Consider the following 26,707-nt stretch of genomic DNA (forward strand, 5'->3'; position numbering starts at 1 on the left):
CCCTATTCTGGTCTGTCAGAAAGGGACAAAGAGGGGATTAAATAACAATCCTCCTAGTTCCCACAGCTGAACACTTACAGAAATTCTTTTGTACCTGGCTTCTTTCAGGAGTTAAGAAAAAAACCCAAACAAATAAACCTCACAAACCCATGTATCAACAACATGCAGAAACCCTATAATGCTCTAACACAGTTTAAAAGACTAAAACCAGGAAATTAAATCAAAATCCAGTATGGCAACAGCCACAAGGGAGAGAAAATAGGTAAAAATCCCTCATCTGATGGAAGAAGACATTTCCCACCTGGAACACACACACAACACCCATCACAACTATTCAATGGCAGGCTGATGTGTCTTGCCCCACATCAGATGCACTAAATCCAGCGCAACTCTGCATGAGTTTATGTTAAATCCTGTGATGGATAATTAGGGTCCACTCATACAGGCCTTTGCCTTATCTCCTACCACTTTTAAGATAATCAAAGCTATATTTTAATTTAGAATTGGCTTATCATTTCCAAGCAGTTCAGGCTGTAGGGCAGGGATGAGCTTTGTTTACACAAAGAACAACAGTGTCCAACCTTGAATGGAGCCTTTCAGTGCTACTGCATAATGCAGGGTCGGTAACACAGGAGGCCAAGTTTCACCAGTCAGGCATCAACAGGAAACCAGTTTCCCCCAGTTTGTCTCTCATCTTTTGGCACAATCATTAACAGCTCTCACAGCTATTGCCTGAACATCAATCCCACCTGAGCGTCAGCCAGAAACTACAAACCTCTCATCCAGTGTGGGACACTACCAAGACAGAACAAATTTGTACCTAACAGATCATCTTAAAGATTACATCAGACTCTCACTTAAAGCACCTGCAGTCACAAGCAGAAATAATTTACTCTGGCTATAGGTAAGCACAAAATGATTTTGCAAGTTGCATTTGATTTTCTCTGCATAAATACAATATTCCAAGCCTCAAACTTAGCAAATGTGTGACTCCAACCCAGAAGTAAGGGGTTTTTTCTTCTTTTCTTTTTAAACACTAAAGATACTAAATACCTCAAATACACTTGATCAAAGCTAGATAATTCGAAACCATAATTAAAAAAATAAAAAAAACCCCTAATAACTGATGTTATTACAGCCAGGGGTACCCCCTCCAACAACCTCACTCTCCCTTAATTAGTTGCAATTTAAGATTATTTCAGTCACATACTGAAATCCAGGGTACACCACATAGATTACACTTACAGTGTTATTGCTTATGTTCCAGTAAGTTATTTTATTACTAATAACTTGATTCAGATGAGCTATTAGTTTTCATTCCTGCCAGAAGTTTGGTAAAAGCTAAAGAAGAATGTATCTAGACCTGTTTCTACCTGGGTTGAATTTTATTTAGGTGGGAAAACACTTCTAAATTTGAATAACCTTTGTCAGTACTGTCATTCAAAAATGGGGAAATTTTCGTCAGGCTCAGAAAAGGACAATTTCAAGACTTACAATCATTCAGCACCTCCATGCTGCCAACACCACTAATTAGGTCAATTTTAAATAGGACATCTTTTTTTAATTAACACTATACCTCCTCAATCAGGCTAATAATCCTTAGATGGCAGAAGGTACTTCTGCTAAAACAGCTTACTGTGTGGTACTAGCTCATTTTAATTAGCTTAATATTACAAAATATATTTTAATTTAATAGATTTTGGTTGCATATCTCCTGCCCTACTGATGAAATTGCACTGGAGCCTATTGTCTCATCCTTTTAGGAGAGGAACCTATGGAAGTATGACCCCATATGAAATAAATTTTGCTGTGCACAAGGCAAGATTTTGCAACTCAGACATGAAACATTTTATTTGTCTACATGCAAACACACAAAGTAGGAGGATTACCTGGGTAAAATGATTTTCTCTTCTGCTGTCAGAAAGGCATGATCATTGAAGGTACTAAACTTCATTGGTGGTGGGTACTTGAAAGGTTTTGCCCCAAAGTTGAACTCACATTGTTGATAGGACATGAAACTTGCTGCAGCAAAAAATCCTGATCTGCAACATGATGAACAGGCATTTTAGAATGACTTAAATAATAGCAGAGCTTTCAGACATGTTACTATTGCAATTTGAAAATGTACCCTAAGACAGAGACAAGTTTAATACCAGTGTTTTGTAGCTAACTGGGAGAACATCAAGTTGCAGCTGCACATACTTACCTTGTTTAGTTCTCAACTCCTGAATTTACTATTGGGATTTATCTGAATTTCTTAGTGAGTCAGCCAATAAAGGCTGCCTAGTGTGCAACTAGGATTAGTCACAATTTTAAAACCACACTATCACCTCTCAAATTTACTGGAAAGGCAGAAGTTCAGTAATACCCCAAGTTCTAACAAGTACTCAAGTTTATCAATTCCATACTCAAAGCACAGAGCACTAAAAGCTGAATAAAGAAGATACTCAGCAACTCTTTAAACTGAACTACTCTTTGCTTGCATCTTGAACTTTATTCTAAGGAGAAAACATGAATGAAATTAGCCTGGTAGGAATAACTGATAAAGTACTGTAATGTTTAATTAAGCTGTATAGGAAGCTGCTTTCTCAAGTATTACACCAGCTTATCTTTTCTGAAGTAAAAGGCTGAACTTCCCTATGAGAGTTAGAGGAGTTCACCATATGTTAATTTTAACAACAGTTGGCAAAATAAGCCCAACACCTGCCTGGAATGCTACCCAGAGACATCCTCTGATGAATATTCAATGTGCTGCTCCAGGAGCTGGCCCCAGTGAATGGCAGTCAGTTAACAAGCCCTCTCCAACATCTAAAAGAAAGGCTTTATTTTTCAGAAGATAAGTTCCTCAGGCACCAGAAAATTGTTCAACTTTGCTGCAACCTCATTCTATTTTAATGCTATGCTAATTTGACAGTAAAAACTGAGCTGAATATACCTTTGGAAAGTCCAAAGTATTTATTTTGGACCCTGAAATCCACCTGTAAAATTATATCCCTCTTACTGATTTCTAAGCAACTTTCAACAGGGAAACTTGCTTAATGATGGCTTCAGGTAAGTAAATATGAATTTACATTTCAAATTAAAAACTCTTCATATAATTAACACAATTATCCACATAGGTCATGTCCTTCCAAATGAGCAGATACTCACACAGCAGATGAAAATACTTGCTTCTCTGCAGGAAGCTGGTTTCCATTTAAATAGAAGATCATTTGCTTTTCTTGCAAGTCTAGTAGAAATCCTATTGTGTCTCCTTACATGCAAAACAAAAATAATTTAAAGATTTAATTTCTGTTAAATGCCAACAGCTGAAACAATTATTGTTTCAAGTATCACATATGTCACTGTGAGTTGTCTTACTTAAAAGGAACTGTTTGCAAAAGCACAAAAGAAGAAACATTGATACAGACAGTAACTAAAAAAAACCCAACCCAAACCAAAACCAAAAAACCCAGAAGAAAATAGTAAAAAAAAATTAAGTATTTTAGTCTGCCAGAGCATTAATACTACATAGTTGAAGAAGTATTGCAGAGTATTTGCCAAAGCCAGAAGAAAGCTGCACTCTGTCACTCCTTGGCTATTTTACACCTGTTGAAAATAGACTTTAGCAAGTGGGTATTCTGAGAAGAAATTTCCAATATGCTTGTGCTATTTATTTTTAAGAGGTGTTTTAATTTAGCCATCCTTGAGGGAAAATTTTAATAGAAGAGAAGGCGGCACAGTTCACACAAGCTTGGCATGCACAGAATCCTACCAAGATTTCAAAGCTGAGATCAAGAACAGAACTTTGCTGTCCAAGTAGTTATCCAAGAATTTAAAGTAAGCAAGACAGTGCAACTCCTCCTTAAAAAAGAAAAAAAAAGTCTAATTCAGAGATCAAGGTTTTTTCCCCTTCTCTAAAACAACTCTTTTAACCCAGAAAGGAAGACTTCAACCTTGTTGTGTACAACTACAAACAAGTGAAATTGTTTGTACGACTTGTTTGTTGTACTTGTACGACTACAAAAAAGTCTAATGATTAAATGTCCAATGTTAACTGGTGATATGATTTTCACTCTGCAGTTGAAAAGGAAAAGTCTTTAACCAACAAAAGCCTCTTTACACAGACTGGGGAACAAGACTGTAGTGCCCACTGTGCTCATTTAAATCACTCTTAAAGACACAGTAGTTATTAAACCTCTATGATCATCAGAACGAGGCAGTAACTGCTTTGTTCACACCAATGAACAGACACCTGCAAGGTGAAAGAATCCTGTGCAGAAACACAGTTAGGATAAAGAGCAGCAGACAGATTGAATACCTTCTTTCCAGCAGGGATGGGAGTGTGGTTTACTTCTGGCGTTGTACCAGATCAGCTGCCGGCAGCCATCGTACGCGCAGGAGTATTCATCGTCCCCGATGCCGTAACCTTCCTTCAGAGACAGAGCACAACACCTCAGCCTGCAGCCATCTCCCACACTCAGCTAAAGCCTGTTTGCATTCACCTAAAACTGCTGGAACCCTGGAAACTGAGAATTTTGGACTTTCTGTGCTGAGAGGAGCTGACCCTGCATTTGACCTGAGGCCGTGGAGAAGGCTTTCAAAATTGAATGCTAAAACTGGGATTGTGGGTGTGGAGTTTGAATAGAAGTGTGTAAAATCACTTGGAGTTTAAGGTTTTAAAATATAGTAACACATATAAAGCAAGATGGAATTTTTAGGGTGGAGGCTGGTCCTTCTTCTTTACCTTCTCCACGGGTTTGGGTGGTGCTGTGTAATTAGATGAAAAAGTCATTGTGGGGCACAGGTGGTTGGTTATTGGGTTAAAAGTAAAAATAATTTAGGTGTAACTTCTTAATTAGACAGTTTCCCTACAAGGCCTTTTAAGGATAAAGAAATAGGGCTCCATTTTGTAGTTTGTTAGTGAAGTGCTGTAGAACTCATGCTCTGAGAGTGTAACATAGATAAGAACTAATGAACATCTGAGTCCAAACAAGAAATACTGTCTTGTGCATTTAATCCCAAACTTGGAAGAAAAAATAACCAAAGAATTGTCATTAAACCACTCTTGCAGAAGCAGGAATGGTTTCTTTCTCTCTCCCCCATGAAAGTAATCTTTTTCTTCAAACTAGTTTTAGTCTCATTTTCACATCAAAAGGGAATTTGTTGGGGTGAGGAGGAAGGGAGAAGGGAATACTGTTTCCAAAGTGTCTTGCATTCTCTGTGACTTCAAATCACTCCTGTCTGTTCAAGTATTTAAACACCAGAAGGTTAGTACCCAAACAGGTTAAATTTTTGCATCTTTAGAAGTCACCACAGAGTAACAGCCACTCTCTTATCTTGAAGTCCCAGTACCAAGCTTGTAATGCCCTCTCCTCAAGATATCCATGTGCCACCAGAACCCACAGTACACAAGGGGAACAAACACACAGCCCCTTCACCTAATTTGCTGCATATTGTGTGTCCCTTTCACTGCCAGCCTCCCTCAAATTGTGAAAACATAATCAAGTGATAGTCCTAAGGTCCAAGGCAAACACAGAGCTAAAGAGTTTCAGAGTGGGAGAAAAATCTGATACACAGCAGAGCCCAACCATGAAATCCAAAGCATTATGGAAGGTAAGTAACTTCCTCGTGCTCAGCATGGTTTGTCTGGAGTGCAAATACCAGACAGCATCTGATTACACAAGCCTCTCATGTCCCAAATTAAAGCTAAGCCCAGCTAATGGGTGTTTAATGTCATATTTAGGAGTAGTCTTTTTGTTACAGATGCTGTAAATAAAGAGCATATGGCTTCTGAGGCCTGTGTTTGTGACATACCCAGAAGATAATATCCTTGTATTTCAGGCACACACCTGATGAACTTAAATAACAGCAGCATTTGGCCACCAGCAAAACAGCTGCAGCAACAGAAAAATCATCCTACTCAGAGATGTGACATCTCCTATTTTCATACCTTGTACAAGACACAGAAAAATGCACATACACCAAGCTCCTTAACAGTAAGTGGGAAAAAAAAATCTTTTAAGCCTCTTAGCAGTCTAAAGGCAGACACATGGCCTTTTATTTCACACAGTTTCTGTTACACTCAGTGTCTGCAAGGACTGTGCTCAGCATAGGTCTGCATGATATTTTTGTTTGGTTGGTGGTTTCTGATTTTGTGTATGGTTTATAATTTTTTTTTTCTTAAATCACACTTCAATTCCATGCTAAAAATGTGGGACTGGACTTTGGATGTGACACAGATATGTGCATGTTATAGATCAGACAATTGTTATAGATTGTTATAGAAGACAATGCTATTTCCATGAATAATTAGAAGACATGGAGCAAGACCTCTGAACTCACAGAAATACCCAAGTTAAATGGTGAGAGAAGTTACTCTTGCATTCCCATTGTTTTTTTTGCCACTGGTGTTTGTTTAATCTCCTTAATGTATTTATCTCATACCCCTACAATCAATATTTACTCACATGTATGTATTTGGCCTATCTTCATATTAACTTCTGTATTTGACTCAGCTGTAGAATGACTTTTTCTTTAATAATTAGAAATGAGCAGGTTTAACTGCTTATCTCTGTATTAAATATATAATTCTTCTCCTAAAATAAGTTCCAAGCAGGAACAGAAAGCCATGCAGTTACAACACTAAAGAAGGTGAATTTCTCCCTCAAGCTTAGCCAGTAGAAGTGTCAACTTGAAACCCCAGCACTATTTCTGTTCTCAGCACTAGGCTAGGCCTAATATACCTTTTGTCCTAAAATAACTCTAAGATGAGGTAGAAAAGGTTTTTGGGTTGTAATCATTACTCTTTCTTGTTATGGAAATACTGAAACAAGTTATACCACAGCATAAGAAGCATACAAAGTTTCTAACAGCCATGCAGAGTCACCACGAAGATTTAAGAAGAAAGAAAGCCTAGTGACATTCTCCATGAGGACTGACTATGTTTGGACTTCATGGCACATTTTGCTTTAATGCTAGCAAGTACATAATCTTACAAGTAAATAGTAGGAAGAAGAATACTTAAAACTAAGAAAAAGATAAAAAATTATCTAGATGTAAAGCAAGCTATAAAATAAGACAGCAGACTTGTTCTGTACTCTCAGAAAAAGGCAAGAAGGTAGAGGGTTTAATCTTTTTTTTTAATCCTTATTTTACTTAAAAAGAAGCTTTTGCATTCCAAGACTGTCCCATATTGCTGCTACCAGCAAGTCCAATGATACCATGTTATCCCAGAGTTAATTTGAGTTATTTCCCTTGTGAAAATTAATTTAATAGGAAAATGTGTTAAAGAGGATGAGGAAATGGCTGCTTGGTGACCTGTGTAAAGGACAGTGTATGAGAAACTGCTGCTCCTGCTGTTCCTAGTGACATATTGTTTGCTTCCAAAAACAGAGAGTAACTACTATTATCTAAAGAATTTCCAAGAGATTATGCTACAAGAAATAAGAAATAAAAGTTCCCTATAGTTTCCATACAACAGCCAGCAGATAACAAGCTGTCTCTGCTGCAGCTCTGCATGCCTTAGGGGAACAGTGTCAGTCTGTAGCAGTAACAATAGGACTTCTCTTATACCACCAAATTCAGCAAAACCAGCTCTTCATAGACACAGAAGGAAACAAGTGCTCAGTTACAACCACAGAATAACCAGAGCTATTTTCACAGATGCTGTAAGAAGGAAAACACTGATGTTACAATCACCAGCTCAGTGATCTTACAGGTACTCACATGGTTGAGAAATTTGCTGTCTTTGGTTGCCCATCCTATCTGCATCACTCCTGAAGTAATGACAGTGACTTCATAGTACCAGACTCCAGAGTCAACACAGAACGTGCATCTCACGCTTTCGAAGGACGAGGCATCGCACCGTGCCTGCCAAAACCAAACAGAAACCCAAAATCACCACCCAAAGCCAGGGTCTACAAAATCACCATCCAGACCCAGGGGCTCCAAAAATCACCACCCAAAGCCAGGGGCTCCAAAAACCACCATCCAAACAAACACCTTCCTGCCCCAAGCTTCTTGAGTATAAGAATATACCAACATCATTTTAGAGGCATTTCAGACAAAGTGACCTCTCTTTATAGCAGTAGTTGTCATACAAACTAGTGAGTAGGCAAGACTGAAAATTGTTAAGTGGTTAAGCCACAGGCAAAAAGGAAGAAAAAAAAACGGAGAAAAGTAGAAAGTTGCCAGAAACAATGTAAAGATTTAAAGACTAAGACAACCAAGACAGGAAAACCTAAATTGTTGGTTGTTAACTGATTCCTGGTAGGAAGGACAAGGAGGCCTTCAATGTTAATTCATGAAAATTCATCTCTAAGTAGTCAAACAAGTTTTTAGAAGGAGAGGAAGGCAAAAACCCCACATGGCTGAGACAAAAATCTGACTGCTGTTGTGAGCTTTTCAAGATGAGACAGGACAAACAATAGAATGATATTTTGACTAAAACTGCTCACAAACTAAGTGAAAAGCCATCTGACTCTTAAGAATCCTCCTCAATTCCCTGAAGTTTTGGGGGCACAGGCATTACTTTAGTGTGAACATTTCTACAACTGAGATCAGTGCAGTGATGCTACAAGCCTTTGATGACAAAGCAAGTTTTCTGTACAAAGCTGGCAGACAAGGTGGATTCATTCTACAAAATCACAGGAGCAAGTGCAAAGGAAAACCTGCCTTTTTCTTCAGCCTCTTTTTCAGGTTGAATACATGAAACAATTCCTACCTCTAATCCATGTGGTGAGATCTTCAGGTATTCACTGACATCATTGCTGTTCAGCATGGCCCTAATGTTGGTCAAGTCAACCTTCTCATATGTAAACTGCCTGCCTTCTTTTAAAACTGAAAAAAGAAAAAAATCCCAAGCAGTGTTAGTTGCTGCTGCTGCAAAACTTGATTTTAAACACTTCATACAATGATAATCTCTCTAGGATCCAGGTAGTTTTTGGCATAACTGAATGAAATACTGAGATTTAGCCTGCATGAAAACAGCTTTCAATAGAGTGTGTGTTAAATACCTTCCAAATATGAAAGCATGACCTGTGCCTCTGACTAGAGCTCCCACAATCTAATTAGTACTTGCAGGAAACCCACAGGCAAATGGAAGGCATCCAAGTTCACACCAAGATGCCACTGCTTTCAGGATTTACCATTGCATTTGTACATTCACTGGGCAGAGTTTTTCTGATTCATTATAGTGGAAACAGGTTTAGGAATAGGAAGAAGGGGAAAACAAGGATTTAAAGGTTTCTACCATCTCATTTTTAGGTGATGAACTTGAACTGAGCCAAAGCAGCTCCCTCTCCCTCCCTGCTTGCCCTTCCTATATGGAAGGATCAGAAGCATTTCTCTTGCCAGGTGTCAAATTGTTGACACATACATGTTAATTTACAAGTGAAAGATCTTATCTGAGGACCCTTCATATAACTCAAACTTGCTACAACACTTACACAGACATTTACTAAACACAGCTGACACTGGCTTTCCATAAGCTGACTGAAGCCCCTAAAGCCCAACAGACCTTTTACCCAAATTTATCTAAAAGGCATTAGAAAACACAAGGTCATTAGAGTTACTGCACCCTTGAAATCACAACTGAACGAGCAAATTCAGTGGGTTTTTAATAATCCAAAAGATTGACCTAGAGCAGTGCTTTGCCAAACACTTTTTACTTTTGAACACAAAAATCAAAAAGTGCATCAAATTTAAAAAGTCTTCAATAATTCTTTGTGCCAGTGGGGAATGACCACAGGAGTGGCCATCACCAGGACATGTCAGCAACCCAGATGTTGCACAGAGACAGAGCTGCACTGTTGAGCCACTCAGCAAAGTGGCTGAAGTGTGGGTTACAGGAAATTGGTGCAAAGAAGAATTTTCATTGCAGCTCCAACTTGCAGTACAAACCACTTCCTTTCAAAAACATGTTCCTTGCCAAAATTTTCTTTCCATACCATTACACTGGATATATTTGTTGGTGTGGTTTTTTGGGTTTTGTTTTCTTCTTCAAGGAGATATTACAAACGCAGCCAGGTTTGTAATGAGCACACTAAGTGCTCATAAAAAATGAACACAAAGGAGTCCTCCATCTCTTTGGAGGAGTGATTACTATTTAATTAATCCATCCCTTTGTTATACCTACACAGATTGTCTAAACTCCACTGGGCACAGAATCCAACCTGGCGTTTTAAGTAGTCGGGGTTATCTGTCCATTTCTCCAGCAGGATCAGTTGGTCACTAATGCACGATTCAGAAACTGTCATTTTATTTTCACCTGCAATTTAAGGGGAAAGGGTAATTGCTATCAGCTAGGGATAAGTCAAAAATAACATCCTACAAATGCAGTAGAACTCTCTACACACATCTAAAGCTCAATATTACAAGCATGTAGATGTTTCCCCAAGCAGAATTGGAATTATCTTCATTCAGATTTCTCAGCATGGAGCTGCATCATCAAGACACTGATCACAGCTGTTCTCCATCTCCCCAATACTGATTGATTTCTTTTCAAGTAACAAAGGTCTCATGTCATAATCATTATGTAGTAATTTCTCAGATGAGAAGGCCAGTTTCAGCAAATCTCTTAAGGGTTTGTCATTAAAACAAAAAATATCTTTTCCTGCCTACAAGCTCCCAATGCTGTTGTCCAACTCTAATACAGATTTATGTCAGTGACAAAGGCCTCGTGTCACAAATCCTTCTACAGCAATTTCTAACAGGGAAAATAAGTTTCAGCAAGTATCTCAGGGGTTTTGAGGGGTAGAGGGATGTCACTAGAGCAATAAATACCAATGCAGGCTCTCATGCTCACAAGCAATCAGGCAAAGCAAGTGACAATAATGCAGAAGCCATGGTGTTAAGAGCAGTACCAGGCCAATACTCACTTGTTTGTGCAAACTTCTCCAGTGCTATTAGTGCAAAAAGCATCACTGTCGGGTGGGACTGGAAGTTCTAAACATGGGAGGTAAGAAAAGGTTATTAATAAATACCCAGTACAGACAGACAAGAAGAGTTGTAAGTCTGTCACAGAAGGTTTTAGGTTCAAAGGACTCTCCAAAATTTCTGTATTCCATCCTCCTGTGGAGACAGATCCAGAGAGATCAGGCTACTCAGAGCCTTGTTCCACTGACTTCTCCTTACCTCCAAGGATGGAGGTCCCACAGGCTCTGGAATTTCAGCTTTTTGTAACATACACTGCCAATATTTAGCAGACGTGACGTCAACTTTTCACAATAATAACAAAATTGCATTCTAATTGCTATGTATGGATACATACAGAAAGATCAAAGACACTTACCAAGCTGTGAAGTAAATATTCCAATATGCCTGGGCTGAGCAAGCCTATGCTTGCAGGACCTGCAAGAACATCAGGAATGAAATCTCTCCATGGGAAGTACCACATTCCCATCACCACAAAGCTTTTAAACACAAGGTAACAAATTAAAGAACACCAAACAACTTCACAGCAAAGCAAAACTATAATATAAAAAATTATCATTGTTTCTAGTAAAATACTTGTTGCACATTTAATAATTACACAGTTACTGGCACGTTACAGTCCGGTTCACTTCACTGCTCTAAGTGGCTACAGAGTTCCAGCCAGAGATTTTGCAGTAAGACTCCAGCAGCCTCCATTCAGCATTTTCATGCACTTTACTTTTGAAAAAAGACTGTCTCCCCTTTCCTTCCAGAGTCAAAGTGTAAAGACCAGCTCCATCTACCAGTAGCCCAAAAGAAGCAGAACTGAGCACCTGAAACAGCCAACTTGATAGTTAATTACACAGCTTGCAGCAGCACCAGAGCAAGCAGCCAATTTAAAATGGAAAAGCCCTGAAATAGTGTCCACTTAATCAAGAGAGAGACACGAGGGAATCAAACTCTGGCATCTACAAGCTCTTAAGAACTTGCAGTGGGTTCCAACACTTCATTAACAGATTTGTTGCCTGAGCTGACACAATGAGATTTGTGTCCACTAAGATAGAAGTAGATAGAGTATCTCTCATTTTAACTTAGTATAATACAGTAGAAGTATTACAGTACCAAAACACTTCCAGACCTTTTTCTTTACTTTTTTTTCCACAGAAATACAGTAGTTGGGTTTTAATAACCATTAGGTAACAGTGGACAATTACTTTTTTCTCTCTACTTCCTGTCCACTTTCAAAAAAAGGAGTAAAAAAACTAGATACAAAAGAGATCACCAGCAGGAAGGAAAATTAACCATCAGTTTTCAACTGTGTACTGTGCAGGAATGACAGAATAAAAATTCTATATGAGGTCACCTTAAAATAGAATCTCAGCAATTTTCTTTTAAGCAACACAGAAGAGGATCTTTTCAGCTATCTACAATAGAATAAGACATGTCTAGTGGAAAAAGCATATTTCTTTTTTATTTCTATACAGCCTCCAAGACCACTAACTTGATATTCCTGCCTACACTCCAGAGAACGTGTCCTCAGTAATTCACAGCCAGAGTGCGTCTGCAGAGGACACTGATTACCAGTGCTAAGGCAATACAACAACCAGTGATCCCCAATCACTAACCACACATCAGAAGGATTTGTCAATGGCTCATTCAGACACTGGAATCAACCAGATTCTGTCACAGCTGGTACCCCTGGGATGCAGAACATTACTGAGTTCTAAGCAAACACCTCTGACCTACTGTGGGTGCTAAAGCAGAAGGTTTTTACCTGCTAATTTCTTTACCTGCTAATTTCTCTGCCAAGCAGCCGAGCACTGCGGTTGTGTTCCGGTGCTTGGCAGGGTGACAAGAGTCCTGGCAAGCAGCAGCTCCACTCAAGTTTAATATTTCTGTTAACTTCTGTAATGCATCCTGCAAAGGAAATATCAGGAATCTCTTCAATGTTACTGACAGGTACAGCTTCCCCCCAGCTCAGTATTGTAAAAACAAGATTGTTTTTGCACATTACTGAAGTCAGCATCATATTACAGACAGCATGGGGTGGTTATCTTCTAAGATAAGATAATTAAGAACAGATGAGAAAAAAGTTCAACACATCCAAGAGCTGTAACTTTAAAATTAACACCAGATTGTTGGTTGTTGTGATCAACAGCTCAGGACACTTCTGGACGTACCGAAGTGAGTGCCCCATGGCAAGAGGAACCAATTAGCACATATGGCACCACTGCCATCTGATCTGTTTCCAGTATCCTAAAACTCACACCCTTTTCAAAAGAAAAGGACTATTTCAGATTTTAAAATTCAGGACTAAAGAGACATACCCCTTCCTCAAAAAGCCCAAATTCCCATCATAAATTTAGGATGTTGTCATCTTTACAGGATGTCAAACTGTATTCTTGAGAGCCTAAGTGCTTTTCTGTAGTCACACAAATTTAGGAAGTAACCAAGGAGGGTAATAAAGCTAAAATGCCATCCTTTGACATGCTTTGTTCAGGCAGAATGGTATGAATAAAATTCCAGATAGGTCTAGAGCATTGTCTGCATTTTCAGGGTAGTTAGGGGTTAATCCAGGGCCAGAACAAGTCATCCCACAGGGAAAACCCCACCCTGAAAAGTTCCAAATCCTCCTCAACTTTCCAGCCTTCATGAAAGTTTCAGCTGATTCAGATTGAAACTGCATAATCTCAGGCAAGGATCTAATTAGAATAGAAGAACTCCTCATACTGAAGTCATCAGCAGCCATTTGGAGGAAAAATGAGCACTGCTCAAGTTGAATAGATGTGTTTTTTTGAACTGTGTTCTGAGCCACATTTGAATCAGTTGACTGTGCTAGAGTCTGAGGTCTGTACAGAGATCACACTGAAAAGTAGTTACATTCTTAAAAGGAAAGCCACAAAAACAGAACTGATGAACAGGACTGACCTAAGTGGAAAGAACAGAGAAAGAAGAAAGAATGACTGAGCAACAGACTTGGGATGGAAAGGACTCACTAAAATTAGACTCTTGGCATACTGATACTGCTTTTAGCCATTACTAGAACTGTCAGAGAGATCAAGTATTTTGAGTTAAATAAAGACTTTATAGAATAAACAGTTTACTGCACTGCCTTTTTAACTTTATGGACTTTATAGCCTGCAAAACCAGAAAATAAAATACAGCATACTGCTGTTCTCCAGCTGTCATGGAAGTGAGGCAGTGACTTAAAATCCCTAAGATAAAAAACTTTAAACTTTTCCTGTATAGAAAGAAAATGAACAGCAGCACACACTTTATGAGGCTGCATGTGGCCAGCAGACCCCACAGCTGCAGCTCCTTGTGCTGTAAAGAAGCTACACAGGAAAAAAACCACTGTGCCCCCCAGAAAAACAAGCACCTCATTCCCTGTCTTGATAAGGTCAACTATTTTATAGCAAACTCCTTAACTGTACCCAAATGAGAGTCACGTGGCTTTTCAAAACCAAATCATTTGATTGCTGAGGACTTTGTAGAGCCAAACAAAAAAATACAAAATCACTCTCCCTATGTGCATTCACAGTGGTCTCCATTTCCTGATTTCTTTTTTAAAGCAGACAAAGTTTCTAGTCATAGCTTTGTTTTCAAAATAACTCAGCGGTCTCTGTGAGAGTCACAATACATTTCTCTTGTTTAAAAGTCTCAGTTAACTTTAATCAATAGCCTAGAGGAAACAAACCCACTTCAGGTAGTTTGAGAGCTTGACCAATTCTCCAGCCACTGATGCAACCAGCTCTTCATGTCCCTAACAGCACCAATGGAAGACTAAAATTGGCAGCATCAGGAGCTTGAGAAATGAAAGCAGCAATGATGTGATCATCAGTTTCTGAAGAAATGAGATAATGACAAACATTTGAAGACAGACAAGGTCTCTGTACAACCATTATGTTTAGCATCCTTAAGCACCTGAGGCTTTCAGTTACACACCTGCACCAACATAGCATGAACACCTCAGGTCATCTTTCTGCCCAAAACCAGACTAGTGGCCAGTAAAACAAAAGGATTCTTATTTGCCAAAACCATATATAGGTATTTCATAGTTGAAAAATGTCATTTGTTTAGCTTAACACACCCATTTGCATTGCCTTCCTCATGTGCAGCACAGGAACAAATTCAACAGTGACTTGTAAATGTGCAGCTTTTGTGCAAATGAGAGAACAAAAGGGCAGAACTAGGGCAGCTTCTGCAGCACCTGCACAGTGTAAGTACCACACAGCAGGAGAGAGTGGCAGGAAAAGCAGCAAAAACCCAAGGCTCTCTTGCTCCTTCTCCACGCATCAAATTGATCTTTTTTTTGGGAATACTCCTAGCATAAATTAGCATTTAGACACCCAGTCACTCCAAACTACTTGAAGTTGAATGTTACACCTATTTTTGAAACCACTATCAGTCTTGCATCACCGGTGAAAGGCACTCAAAGGGATCCTGGGTGTGGCAACCACAAGCAACTGACATTCACAGATAAATGCATCTGCTTTTGACTCACTTTTGTTGGCAGAGGACATTCATCAAGTAGTAGTGTTATAACAGCTGGTCCCAGGGGATCTTCTAATGGAATAACTCTAATTAAAGATTGAACAACTTCCAACCAGCCTTCATCTGTCAACCACAAAACAGAAGTCACATTCAGAATTAACAGTACAATTCAGAAGTGTTCAAAGCACATCCCTAAATGTAAACTGAAAAATCCTCAAAATTACCCAGTGAGCTTAGAGACAGCAGGAAAGACAGTTTGCTTTTTACACCACTGTCTTAGTTTGCACTAGTTTAGAAGTTTAAATTCAAAAAAGAAAAAGTTTACAGCATCTTGGGTAACAGTGAACACCTGTACAGTTTGGAGAAGAGTCTTGCCAGGCCAGAGCATCCTTTAGTTCCTACTGCTATTAGGAAGGAATACTCATGGTGGTAAGGACAAGTACTTTGCTCTAGTGCAATAATCAGAGTTCAGCATCCAGTGTCAACTCTTAAGTGGTAAATGCTACATACACAGTGACACTGAGGAAATAATTTCTTTTAACCAGAATCAGATCCCTCTTTCTGAATTCCCTGAAGTAACAGAGAAACTCAGTGTTTTTTTCCCATGCCTGCTGGTCTAAAGAATGTTTGTTTTCCTAAGGAAGGGCTCTCACTGTTGAATGAGTAGACAAGGGCTTTTACTTGCAAGGAAACATCCACTAAGAAGATGTTAAACTACTGATAAACAGAATTGGATTTACAAGAAAATTGCTCCCTTAGAAGTGAAAATAGAGTCTATATCTGTGTACAGGTGAGTGAGGCTGAAGAAGCAGTGTTCCCTACAACAACAACAACACAGCAGTAATATACTGGGGGTTGAGTTATGTTAGCACATTCCCCTGAAAAACATTTTATTGAATTGCTGTAATATCTAACCAGATTGATTAATTTATTTCAATACAGAAATATATTTCCTAAGACCACTACCAACACTACTAAGTAGAGAGGTAAAAATTCAACTAAACCAGAAGTTTTGTGGAAGTCTTAAGCTGGGAGAATTTCTCCTGCTGTAACAAAGATGAAACAGCCCCTGCTTGTGCTGCAGGAGCACTGAGGGACAGGGCTGGGACAAATACAGAGTAAAGCAGAGGTCTCAGGTCAGCAAGACCCAAACCAAAGGAACGTGCTCTGTGCTGACATGGAGCACACAGGCTTGGCCCACGCCTGTGTACAGGTGTAGGATGTTCCTGCTCAGCTGCAAACAGCCACTCTTGGTGGCTTAGGCTTTAATGCCACCACAGTGTGTTTGTGGCCATCCATTGGCTGCTTCTGGAGAGTTCACATGGGAACTTTAACTGAATTCAAACAAACTCAGGCCAATGCATGAGCTCAGTGAAGCTCTGGGGGGCAGAACTTTGTTCTGGTTCCCACACCCCAACACACCCAGCTGAGGTGCATTTTTCTTTGCAAAGAAAAGAGGGGCTTGGGGTTTGTTTTGTTTCTTTTGCTTGTGAGTCACAACTGAAATGCCCAACACAATGCCTTGATACCTGTTTCTGCCATTTCATGCAACGTGATCATTGAATAAGGAGGCTCCTGGTCACTGAAAGAGATATTACACAGGTCAAAAATTATGCACAATCATCAATGTAATACAATGAATAAAATGATTACTCACAGACAGAAAACAAATCCAGTAACCATTTAACAAAAGGAAGTTACACAGGCTGCAGATTGCTAATGTCATTTTCAGATCTGAAACACAGATGGGATTTGAGCCTCTCTGGCTCAACATCAACATCTGCATGTCTGCAACAGCTGACAAGTGAAATTGATTCACATCTGCATGTCTAAGAGCTGAACATAATGCCTGGATTTGGTGCTGTTCATCAGCAGGTTCCTTGTAGCACATAATGAGGCACTGCATGTCAGAGGTCACAAAGTGAACCCAGAGCAGTGCACAAAGGGGCATCACTTCAACAGGATTTTTTTTTGCACAAATTCTCTGCTAAATATATAAATATTTAAAAACCACCACAAAACCTGAATGGGAAGCCACCTAACAGCATCATAGTCTTCGACAAGAGTTGTTAAAAGAAACAGTTAAGGCAGTTTAACAGCAAATATTTCATCCAAGCCATTTTCCAACATGAAAACTACAAGAAGTTCAATAGATCAGGTCCTCAGTCCAGTTTGCTGGAGTAAGGACACAAAGCTATGGACACATCTGTGAATCTGAGCAGGCACTGCCAGTGAAAGTACCTAAAGCAAGACTCCAAAACCTTGTTCAGTAAGCACCTCTAGGTCCAGAAAAAGCTTATCCAGCAGCATGTCCTAAAATACTTTATTCAGTGCTCCTTAGGCACTGGGATCTAACCCCAGGCTTAGACTTTATGTTCCACACTCACTCTCTATCACACAGCTCTGAAAAGAAATTGGAAATGTGAAATACAGAGGAATTTTAGAAAATTTCAACAGACATTACTTATGGAGATAATAAAACTACCTAGTTTGAGAGACTAATCATAAAGAAGAGAAAAATCTCAGCATTGATGAAATATATATGACATAAATACACCTCTCTTTTCTTACAAAAAGGTGAGCACATTCTTAAATATTTCCACAAGAGAAGGCTAAAGTCCAGTTTAATGCATTTTTATATTGCCACAACATTTGAAACAAATAGTTGGTTGTTTTTTAAGTTGAGGCATCTTCACGTTTCTTCTGGAAAGTAATCTGACCAGAAGGAAAAAGAAGTGAAGTTTTGCAGCCAGAATTGCATCAGGAGAAAGAATAGAAAGATTCAAAGAAATGAGAAAAAAACCCCAACAAAAATCCCAACCATAAGTACAAGTAAAGGCTAAAATAAGAAAGGATGACATTTTTATCTGCAAGATTTCTGATTTGGTCACGAGTAGCAGCTTTTCACAGTACTGGCACTGAGCACAGGACAATCCTGTCCCACTGATTTGCCATTTTAACCACTTAATTTCCAACATCCCCACCAGGACACACCTTCCTCATTTTGAAACAAAACAGCCATTTTGGTAATTTCTTAATTTGCAAGGCAGCTTTTCATATAAGCCCCAAAATATAGAACTTATCCTTCGGAGTTTATGAAATTAATCTTCTAGGAAGCAGCTATCTCTAGATAGGACAGGAAAAAAAAAATCAGTTGTCAGATATGTTTTAGGTCAGAACTTTGAGATTTGATAAAACCAAAAACAACATCAAGAAAAGAAATGAACCCCAAGAAAAAACAAACAAATGGCAAACAGGGAGAGCAATGATTCATTCCTTATCACAGTGCATTTTCCTGTAGTCTGTATAAAAGCCCCCATAAAAATACAGTAGCTTCAGGAATTGATCAGAAACAGGACTCCATGGGCAGTGAAAAAACCATACCTATTGTCTCTCAGTAGCATAGGAAAGTGCTTACAAGATTACAAAACTGATTGCAAGACCCACAGGAACAGGATCAACTGTGCACAGAAGTGTTGTGAAACAGCTTAAGGAGCTGAACTTGAGGGAAAGGGCATGTGAGACTGGGCAGAGACTTTAAAAAACATTTGCCATGATTTGAAGACAGAGCACAAAATAAAACCTGTTAAAAAACCAACCAAACACATCTTAGACTTAAATGTTCATGAAAAACATCAGTCCTGATATTTTCACTTAAAGCCTTTGACAGCAGGAAGGCAAACTCCTTCTCTGCAGGCACATTCCAGAGCTGATGCAGGTGTATGAATCAAGGCTCACTTATTTGAGTCTCAGCCACCTCAAACTCAAACCCCAGCTGTCAGGCTGGAATTGTGCTTTTCCTTCAGTTCTGGTCTTCCCAATTCCTAACCTGCACCTAACCCAAAAGGTGTTGAGCTAACTTAACTCATCGTTTTTTAAGGCCCTCTTAAAGCTTTGTAGAAAGCAACGCAAAACCAAAAAAAGACCAAAAAATGGATGAGCCCATAAATATCCCCCATGCCTTTCATGGATGCTTTGAGCATGCCAGGAATGCAATACTGGGATTGTGAGTTGGGCAGTCACAACATGTGATCTTTAAAAAGTAGTCAGACTTACAAGTGGAAAGAAAGCCTCAGTCTGTTTATCCAAGCTAACAAAGATCAAAGCTCCCTATTTTGCTTCACCATTTCCAAAGAAGTAAAATCCAGCCTGCAAACAGAAAACTGCACAACAACCAATTTTTAGGACAGAAGTTCCCAGCCTCTGGAGCATTTATTGCTTCCTAAACTGTGTATCTGTGCCAGGTAAGAAATCAGGAACTGTGAGGAAGCTCCTCAGCTCCTGGAAGAGTCTGTACCTGGGCACTCAGGAGCTACTTCTATTACCTAGGAAAGGTGCTCCTCTCCTAAGCCTCCAGATGGAAACACGCAGCTGCTCCAGGGAGGGTCAGGTGCAGATCGGTGAGAGGCTGGAGCCACAGTTTGAGAGAAGACAAGAACATTTTCATTCATGTTGAATTATTCCTTGAGGAGGTACTTACTTATCTACCAACGTCCGAATTACAGCCAGTGTGTCAAGCACCAGCCCATCCACATTCTGTTTTTTCCTCCTTGGTTCATGAGGCCCTCGACCCCTCCTGGGTGGACGGACAGGGTCCCTTGGGTGGCTCCTTGCCTCAGGGATGTGTGTCCTGCTGTGCTCCGTCTGTCGGCCCTGAGAGGTCCCGTTGTCCTCGGCCCCGCTGTCGTCGCGGCAAACACACGAGTTTCCCATGCTGCCAGCCCCCAAGGCTCCCAGGAAATGGGGAATGTGGTGCTCTAGAGTCAACAGCAGAGCTGGGAAAAGGCTTCTGCTAGCATAGAACACAACCCAAGCAACTACAATCATCTAGGAAGTTTTAAGAGAAATGTTTGTGCGATCCCGGATTGCGATCTTTTCGCATCTTAAACGCTGCTACCAGCTGGAATGAGTGGGAAGTTGGAGACTTAGCTGCTGACAGAATCACTTAAAACACACATTGGTCATCCAGAAGGAGGTCTGAAAAAGCAAACATAGAACAAGAGTCAGTGTTACTACTGCTAGAAAACAGCAGAAGAATTCCTATTTTAGTAAACACCAGCAGTTCTGGTGGATAAAGCAGCTAAGAAACACAAGGCTTTACCTGAAGTCTATTGTGGGGAAAGGGAAAGGAAGGAAGAGGAGGAGGAGGAAATTCCCCTGGTAAGGAGCTCTCGCCCACACACCATTCCTTTCTACACTACCTATTACCTCCCAGCTTCTTGGTGGTTTTTGGATGCAGAGGAACAAGTTTGCCTGTAAATGTCCCACACTGCTACCCTTTAAATACTGAGTATCAACAACCCAGTTTCATCTGCCCTTTACAGAGACACATGGCCTATGCTACCCCAACAAAGGCTGTACACCTCAGGTTCTCATTTCACATCAGGAACATTTCCAAACTATAAAACAGATAAAATTGTAAAGAACTAATCTTACAGTTATGGTTTATCTCAATAAGCAATAGATTTAACAGAGAATAATTTGGTCCACCTGTACATAAACACACGTTTTTGGAACATGTCTACATCTGCATTTTCACCCAAAGAAGCACCAACACAGAATTAAACAGGAATTATAGACACCATTTTAATGCCTTACAAATCCAACTGGGATTTTGAAATGGGTGTTGTGGGCCTGTTTGGATCTAGTGTCAAACCAATCTCCCATTTTTGTGAACAAAGACTAATTCAATCATTCTTCTGTTCTTTATTCAAATGGTTTGGATCACATACAGGCCCAGTAGCAACTGAGACCACAGGTCAGTCTCTCCCAATTATTAACTTGCAAATGCAAGAGAAAAAGGATTCAAAGCCCAATTTCATAACAAGTTATGTTTCAAGCATAGAATATTTCTTAAAGTCTCAGGTAATACAAAACCCTACAAAAGATATAATTTCACTACTTACACACTTCAGGCATGTCAGAATAAGTAAGTCATTTTTATCCTTTCAAGAATCAAGTTTAACATTTACACTAGAAGTTATGGTGAATATCCTGTAATAGGTTATTACTACTCTTCAATTATTAAATCTCATTAACAGCAGACATGTAGCACCCTAAATTCAAAAGAAAGTCAAAGAGAGCTGACACTTTTTAAATATGGAAGGCCCCATATCAGAGCCAACTGGCAACTCTGCAATTGCTGGCTGCCCTTTGGGACAAGATCACAACAACAGTCAGGGACCAGACATTGGTCATATGAGCAGCTCTTGGGATGTCAGCTGTCACTGGAAAAGCACTGCCACCAAGCTCTCACAGGCTCTTCTGTACTGTGAAGCACATAATCTTTTAGCACAGTGAAATGTTCAGTATTAAGAAATTAACTGGAGGCTAACTAAGAAAAAAAAAATTCAATTCGTCAAGGGATATTAATAGGAAAAAAAGACAAGATCTTGACTTCTTGGTTAAGAAATTCCTAAACCACAGATCATCAAAAGGGTTTCAGCATCACATCATGCTTGCTTTTTGCCCTAAGCAGTTTGGCCATCAGGCTCTGAGTCCTTCCATCTGAGCCAATCCTGCTGGCACCTTCTCAGTCAAGTCACAAGCAGATGAGAGGCGCCAGGGCAGATTGCAAAGACCTCCAACAGAACTGTCTGAGTTCACAACTGGTTAAAGTGACTTTCTTGATTTTAAAAAGAACTAGTTATGCTAAATGCAAATCATGTCTTTCTAGGGAATATGTATGTATTTATGAATCTGGGTCATTTAAGGGCTTTTTAGCAAGATAATGCTAAAATCTAAAATTGTTACAGCTTTAGAATCTGCATAAAGTTGTTCTGTAACTTATGGAAATGTTAACACAGTGAATCTATCTTCTCATCAAAACAAGAATGGAAAAGCTGTATTTTAGAGATTAACAATGAGTAAGAACCTAAAGAAACAAAACCAGACATATGTCAAGATTAAAGCTGATTATTGAAGCCTAAGTTTTTCTGGCTGACAACTTAAAGCACGATTAAAACAAAGTAATTATGGTCAACTCACCTGTAAGTTTGCTTGGTTCAGGAATGGCTGTGGGAGCTCAAAGTGCTGTGGCAGAAGTGGGTTGTTCTCCTCCAGGGCACAAAGTCTCTTTGGAAAAGGCAGTGCTCTGTAAGCCTTTATGGTGGGCACTGAGTCATTACTGACTCTGCTTTCACTCCTAGGAACTGCACTGAGGAGTCCCTGAGGAGAGATGGAAAAAAAAGAGAATTCACTTGGAAACTGCATCTAAGGTAGACATACTCCACCTCCTCCCTACACCTGCCATGACATCAAGCCACACTGTTATTTTCAGCCTTTACAGAGGGAATTCTCTTAAGGCTTCAAAACCCAGTTTCTCATCTAAAAGCTTTAGGACTAGACAAAGAAAACCCAACCTGTTTCTACAGCCTTGGTATTCCAGATTACACAGCACCAAGTGCAGAGCAGTGACCAACTCCTCACCTCAAATTACTCCCTACAGGAGGAAGAAGAGAAGCAATAATATCTGCTCCAGACAGAGCAGAAAATAAAAGTACATTATAAAAGCTGATTAGATAACAGGAAGAGAGAAATGACAGGATAAACTCCCCTTATTTAGTAAAGAGCTGGGTTTGACAGCATTCACTTGGCTCTTGCTCACCATCACATACAAGGAGCTCATTGTCAAGCCTGAAACAAACTGAAAGGCTAAATAATGAGGAACACAAGGTAGGAGAGATTGCTACAGATCTGCTCACAAACCAGCGTGTCTGGATAGAGCACAAATGCAGGAAGAAAGGTTCTGAAGTGCAAAGGAAACGAATAAAATTTTTATTCCATAAGAAGTAGCTGGTGCTCCAGCTCTCACCAAACAGCACAAAATGCCAATGCCCAGCACCTCCTCTGTGGGACTCTCACTGAGCAGCTGCCCCAGCACATCCTGCCCTCAACACAGCCCCCAGAGCAGATGTGGCTGGAGCAGGACACCTTCCCTACACAGGAGAAAAGCAGCTGCCAGCTGCAGCCTGCAGTGCCCCCCACACCTCCCCTGGCCCTGGGACCATCCCAGCACAGGGAGCAGCTGCTCTCCTGGCAGGCTCAAGCACAGGCATGGATGCACAAAGGAGTCATGAGCTCCACAGGCTGACCAACCTGCTGTGGCTGAATGTCCAAGTGGGAAAGACAAAATCATCATCCATTGGAAGGGATGCTGTAGGAGTGGATTTGACCTGCCTGGCAGTGCAGGTGCCCAGCCTGCCCCAGAGAGGCCTCCCTGGATCATCTCACCGAGCACACCAGTGGAGGAGTTGGCTCCAAGTGGCACTGGGATCATTTCTCTGCAATGTGCAGCCCTAGAGTCAGTGATTCATTCCCTCAAATATTCAATTAGCCAACCATAATACTGCCTGCCTCATGATGGAAAATGCCTCTTCTTTCCATGAAATGGAGTGCACTGCCAAGCAAACAAAAAAACCCTCGTGCACATAAATGGGGATGGTTTCAGCTACCAAAAACACTTTTCCAGTTTCTGCCACCACTACAAGAGTAAGATCAGAAATTTCCCCTCTTAAGCAGAGTAACACAGGAGCTCAGTCAACAAACCACACAGCAAAGCTGACAAGTTTTCAAAAGCAAAACTGTAAGAGTTTTGGCCAGCAGTTTCCTATTAAGAAGATAAAATAATTAGAAATACTTCCTCAGCATTTCTTTCCCAAAGAAATGATGCTCCTAAAAAGGAAGAGATGGAAATTCTTGTGATGCCTGTCAGATGAAAGTTCAGACCAGAAGGAAACACAGCTATGAATTGCTGCAAGATAATCAACTTTACAGGAATAAGATACAGGAATAAGAGGAAGAAGCAGCCTGTTTGAAAAATAAGCTATTTTAATAAGGAGAATTTTGAAACAATGGGGATAGTACTGAAAACCAAGAATTTCCAGTAAATGACATACAACTAGAATGTGAAATGGAGACTTTCTCAGGAGATCCCATTGACATACAACCTCTCACCTGTGAGACTTGTGTAGCTGAAGAGCAGCAGGTGCTGGGTGTCCAGCATGGTTCCACACAGTGCAGACAGCCAGGGGAGAACAGGCTTCAGGAGGAGCAGGTAAATACCCTGCTGCTGCTTTGGCATGTGGTAACCAACCACCACATTGTGTAATCTGAAGCAAACCCCCAATTCAGTTCTATTTTCTTTAAAAATACCTTGGAGGGTTAAGACTAGTGTCAAAACATGATGGGAAGCAGCCTTTACTGGCATGCAGCATTTCACAAAGCCATTGCCACAGCTGGTTGCTTTCTTACTGAGGCAAGAGCACCTGAAACCAAAAACAGACTGACCCTGAGCATGCCAGTTTCACCGAAAGGGAGACTCACCATGTCTCAAAGCCTTCCAGCTCCTGCACAAGTGCTCATCAGTGAAAACCCCAGGGTTGTACAAGGTTTATGCAAACAATTGGGCTCTAACCCTGATGCCTTCTCTAGGTAATTCATCTTTGTCACACACACAGAGCTGAGGATCTGATCTCTTGCTTGACTTGATGTGAAGCAGAAAGCAGCAGACAGTAACTACCACCACAGTAGTTTCTTTTTCTGTAGACTCACTGTGAAAGTCAGATTTTATAGTCACTTGCACATCGCACTACTTTGTCTTTTCACTTCCTTTAAACTCCTTTTCTAAGCTGGTACAGGAATGCTAAAATTGCAGCATGGATTTAAAGTGAACTTCACTTTCTCACTTAAATGAGCCTCACCAGAGCAGGCCTGGCAGGGATTCCTCCCTGCAGTTTCTCCCTTACCTCTGGATACAGACACTAGTGCTCAGGACATGCCAGGCATCAGACTATTCAGCTCTCTTTCTGAAAGAGAAACTGAAGCATTGACCACCTTTTGAGCTTCCCCATCTCAGAGGTCAGCATTTGTCATCTGTCATTTAGGTGGAACTGTCCTTTGTACTACAGAAAACCTCAACTTTGCTTCATGTCTAAACCAAGGCTGGTATCGATCACGCTTCCTGCATCTCAGCTCCCCAAGCCACAGATGGATCATTAAATTCCTTATCAGAGACTAAGCTTAAGTTCTGCTTTGAGGCAGATGAAAGCACTTCTGAGATAATGATCTTTAAAAAAGATAGTGGTATCTGACAGCCCAGTGAAGTTGAACAAGAGGTGCCTCCAGCAGGGTGACGTGGCTTGGCAGAGCTGAACAAGCTCAGCAGTTGCCCAAGGAGCAGAGGAGAATGCATTGCTTCAGAAGTGCCAGGGAGATAAAGATAATGCCCTGTAGATGGCAAGGAACACTAATCCTATAAACTGCAGGGATACAAGCACATGAAATAAAATCGATTAGCTATACCCTATTAAGTTTTGGCACAGACATTCATTTGGAAGCTTATAAATAACTCTTTCAATTAATTTAAGTTAATCTTCCTCGCTGCCCAGAAAGTTAAAGGCGTTATCAACAACACAATTCTGACAAAAGCATTCACGATATCAGGATTCAATATTAAATAAAAAACTCCACCAAAAAAAGCCCAAAACTCTCCCAAAAATCCACAAGAAATTCCAGAATAGACAACGCTGGAAGGAAGGCAACTCTTTGGACACCAAGCAGAGGTACAGAATGGCAAAGAAATTCCTGCCCCCAACCCCCCCAAAAAAAGAGACTTTTTTAAAAAAGCTTTGTCCAGTAAAAGTTACAACAGTCCATTTCAGAAAGGATAAGGCTTTATATCAGTATCAAAAAACCAGTGAAAGAGTTCTCTTCAGTCACGTAGAGATCAGCTCCTTGCAATACCTAAAGAACCTTGTGCATGAGCAAAACCCAAACCACAAAAGCATTTTGAGGGGCAAGCCAAAAGACTGAGCAGCTCAGTCACAGCACAGCCCTGCCCTGGGAACTAAAATTAGGGCTAGCACAGGGACATCCAAGCTCCACATTGTGGGCACCAGGAAGATGCCTCAGGGAGGGGCTGCTGGAAGCAGGGGCAGATTCTTGTCAGCAAACCACCAGCCTCATGTAAGTGAGCCAAAAGGGTGGCAACTCAGAGTTTGTCTGTTTCTTGTCTAAACTAATCTTAGTGCTTTTCTTTCTTCTATCTCAGAGCTGGGCTTGTTTTCAGAGGAACTTTGGGTGCAGAACTACTCTGTAGAAGACACAACAGCCTCCTGCTGTAGACCACAGAACTTAGCCCAGCTACATGGCATGACTAAGCTATTATGAACATTTAAAATTCCACAAACTGTTTTCAGTGTAAAATTTTGATAACATTGCCGAAAAACTCAGCAATGCCTCAGTTGGAAGCCTGCATTATCAGCTGACAACTGCCTTGGTGAGCAGACAATGTCTAGAAACAGACTGCAGAAAATTCCAT

The 26,707-nt window shown here is 40.3% G+C and overlaps 1 protein-coding gene across 1 annotated transcript in view; it reads right to left on the minus strand.

Annotated features, from left to right (window-relative positions):
• Positions 1-26,707, minus strand: part of RSPRY1 (ring finger and SPRY domain containing 1) — a 36,190-nt gene that overhangs the window by 3,840 nt on the left and 5,643 nt on the right. The window contains exons 3-15 of the mRNA XM_036390486.1: positions 22,375-22,554; positions 19,868-20,364; positions 16,917-16,969; positions 15,398-15,510; positions 12,684-12,810; positions 11,273-11,331; positions 10,860-10,926; positions 10,118-10,249; positions 8,705-8,820; positions 7,708-7,851; positions 4,301-4,412; positions 3,151-3,253; positions 1,890-2,042 (exon numbers count right to left, since the gene is read on the minus strand). Coding sequence (XP_036246379.1) covers positions 1,890-2,042; positions 3,151-3,253; positions 4,301-4,412; positions 7,708-7,851; positions 8,705-8,820; positions 10,118-10,249; positions 10,860-10,926; positions 11,273-11,331; positions 12,684-12,810; positions 15,398-15,510; positions 16,917-16,969; positions 19,868-20,214 — 1,526 coding nt within the window. The 5' untranslated portion in view covers positions 20,215-20,364; positions 22,375-22,554. The remainder of the gene's footprint in view (positions 1-1,889; positions 2,043-3,150; positions 3,254-4,300; positions 4,413-7,707; positions 7,852-8,704; positions 8,821-10,117; positions 10,250-10,859; positions 10,927-11,272; positions 11,332-12,683; positions 12,811-15,397; positions 15,511-16,916; positions 16,970-19,867; positions 20,365-22,374; positions 22,555-26,707) is intronic.

This window comes from Molothrus ater, chromosome 12, assembly GCF_012460135.2.
Source record: "Molothrus ater isolate BHLD 08-10-18 breed brown headed cowbird chromosome 12, BPBGC_Mater_1.1, whole genome shotgun sequence".
In the NCBI taxonomy this organism is placed as follows: Eukaryota; Metazoa; Chordata; class Aves; order Passeriformes; family Icteridae; genus Molothrus; species Molothrus ater.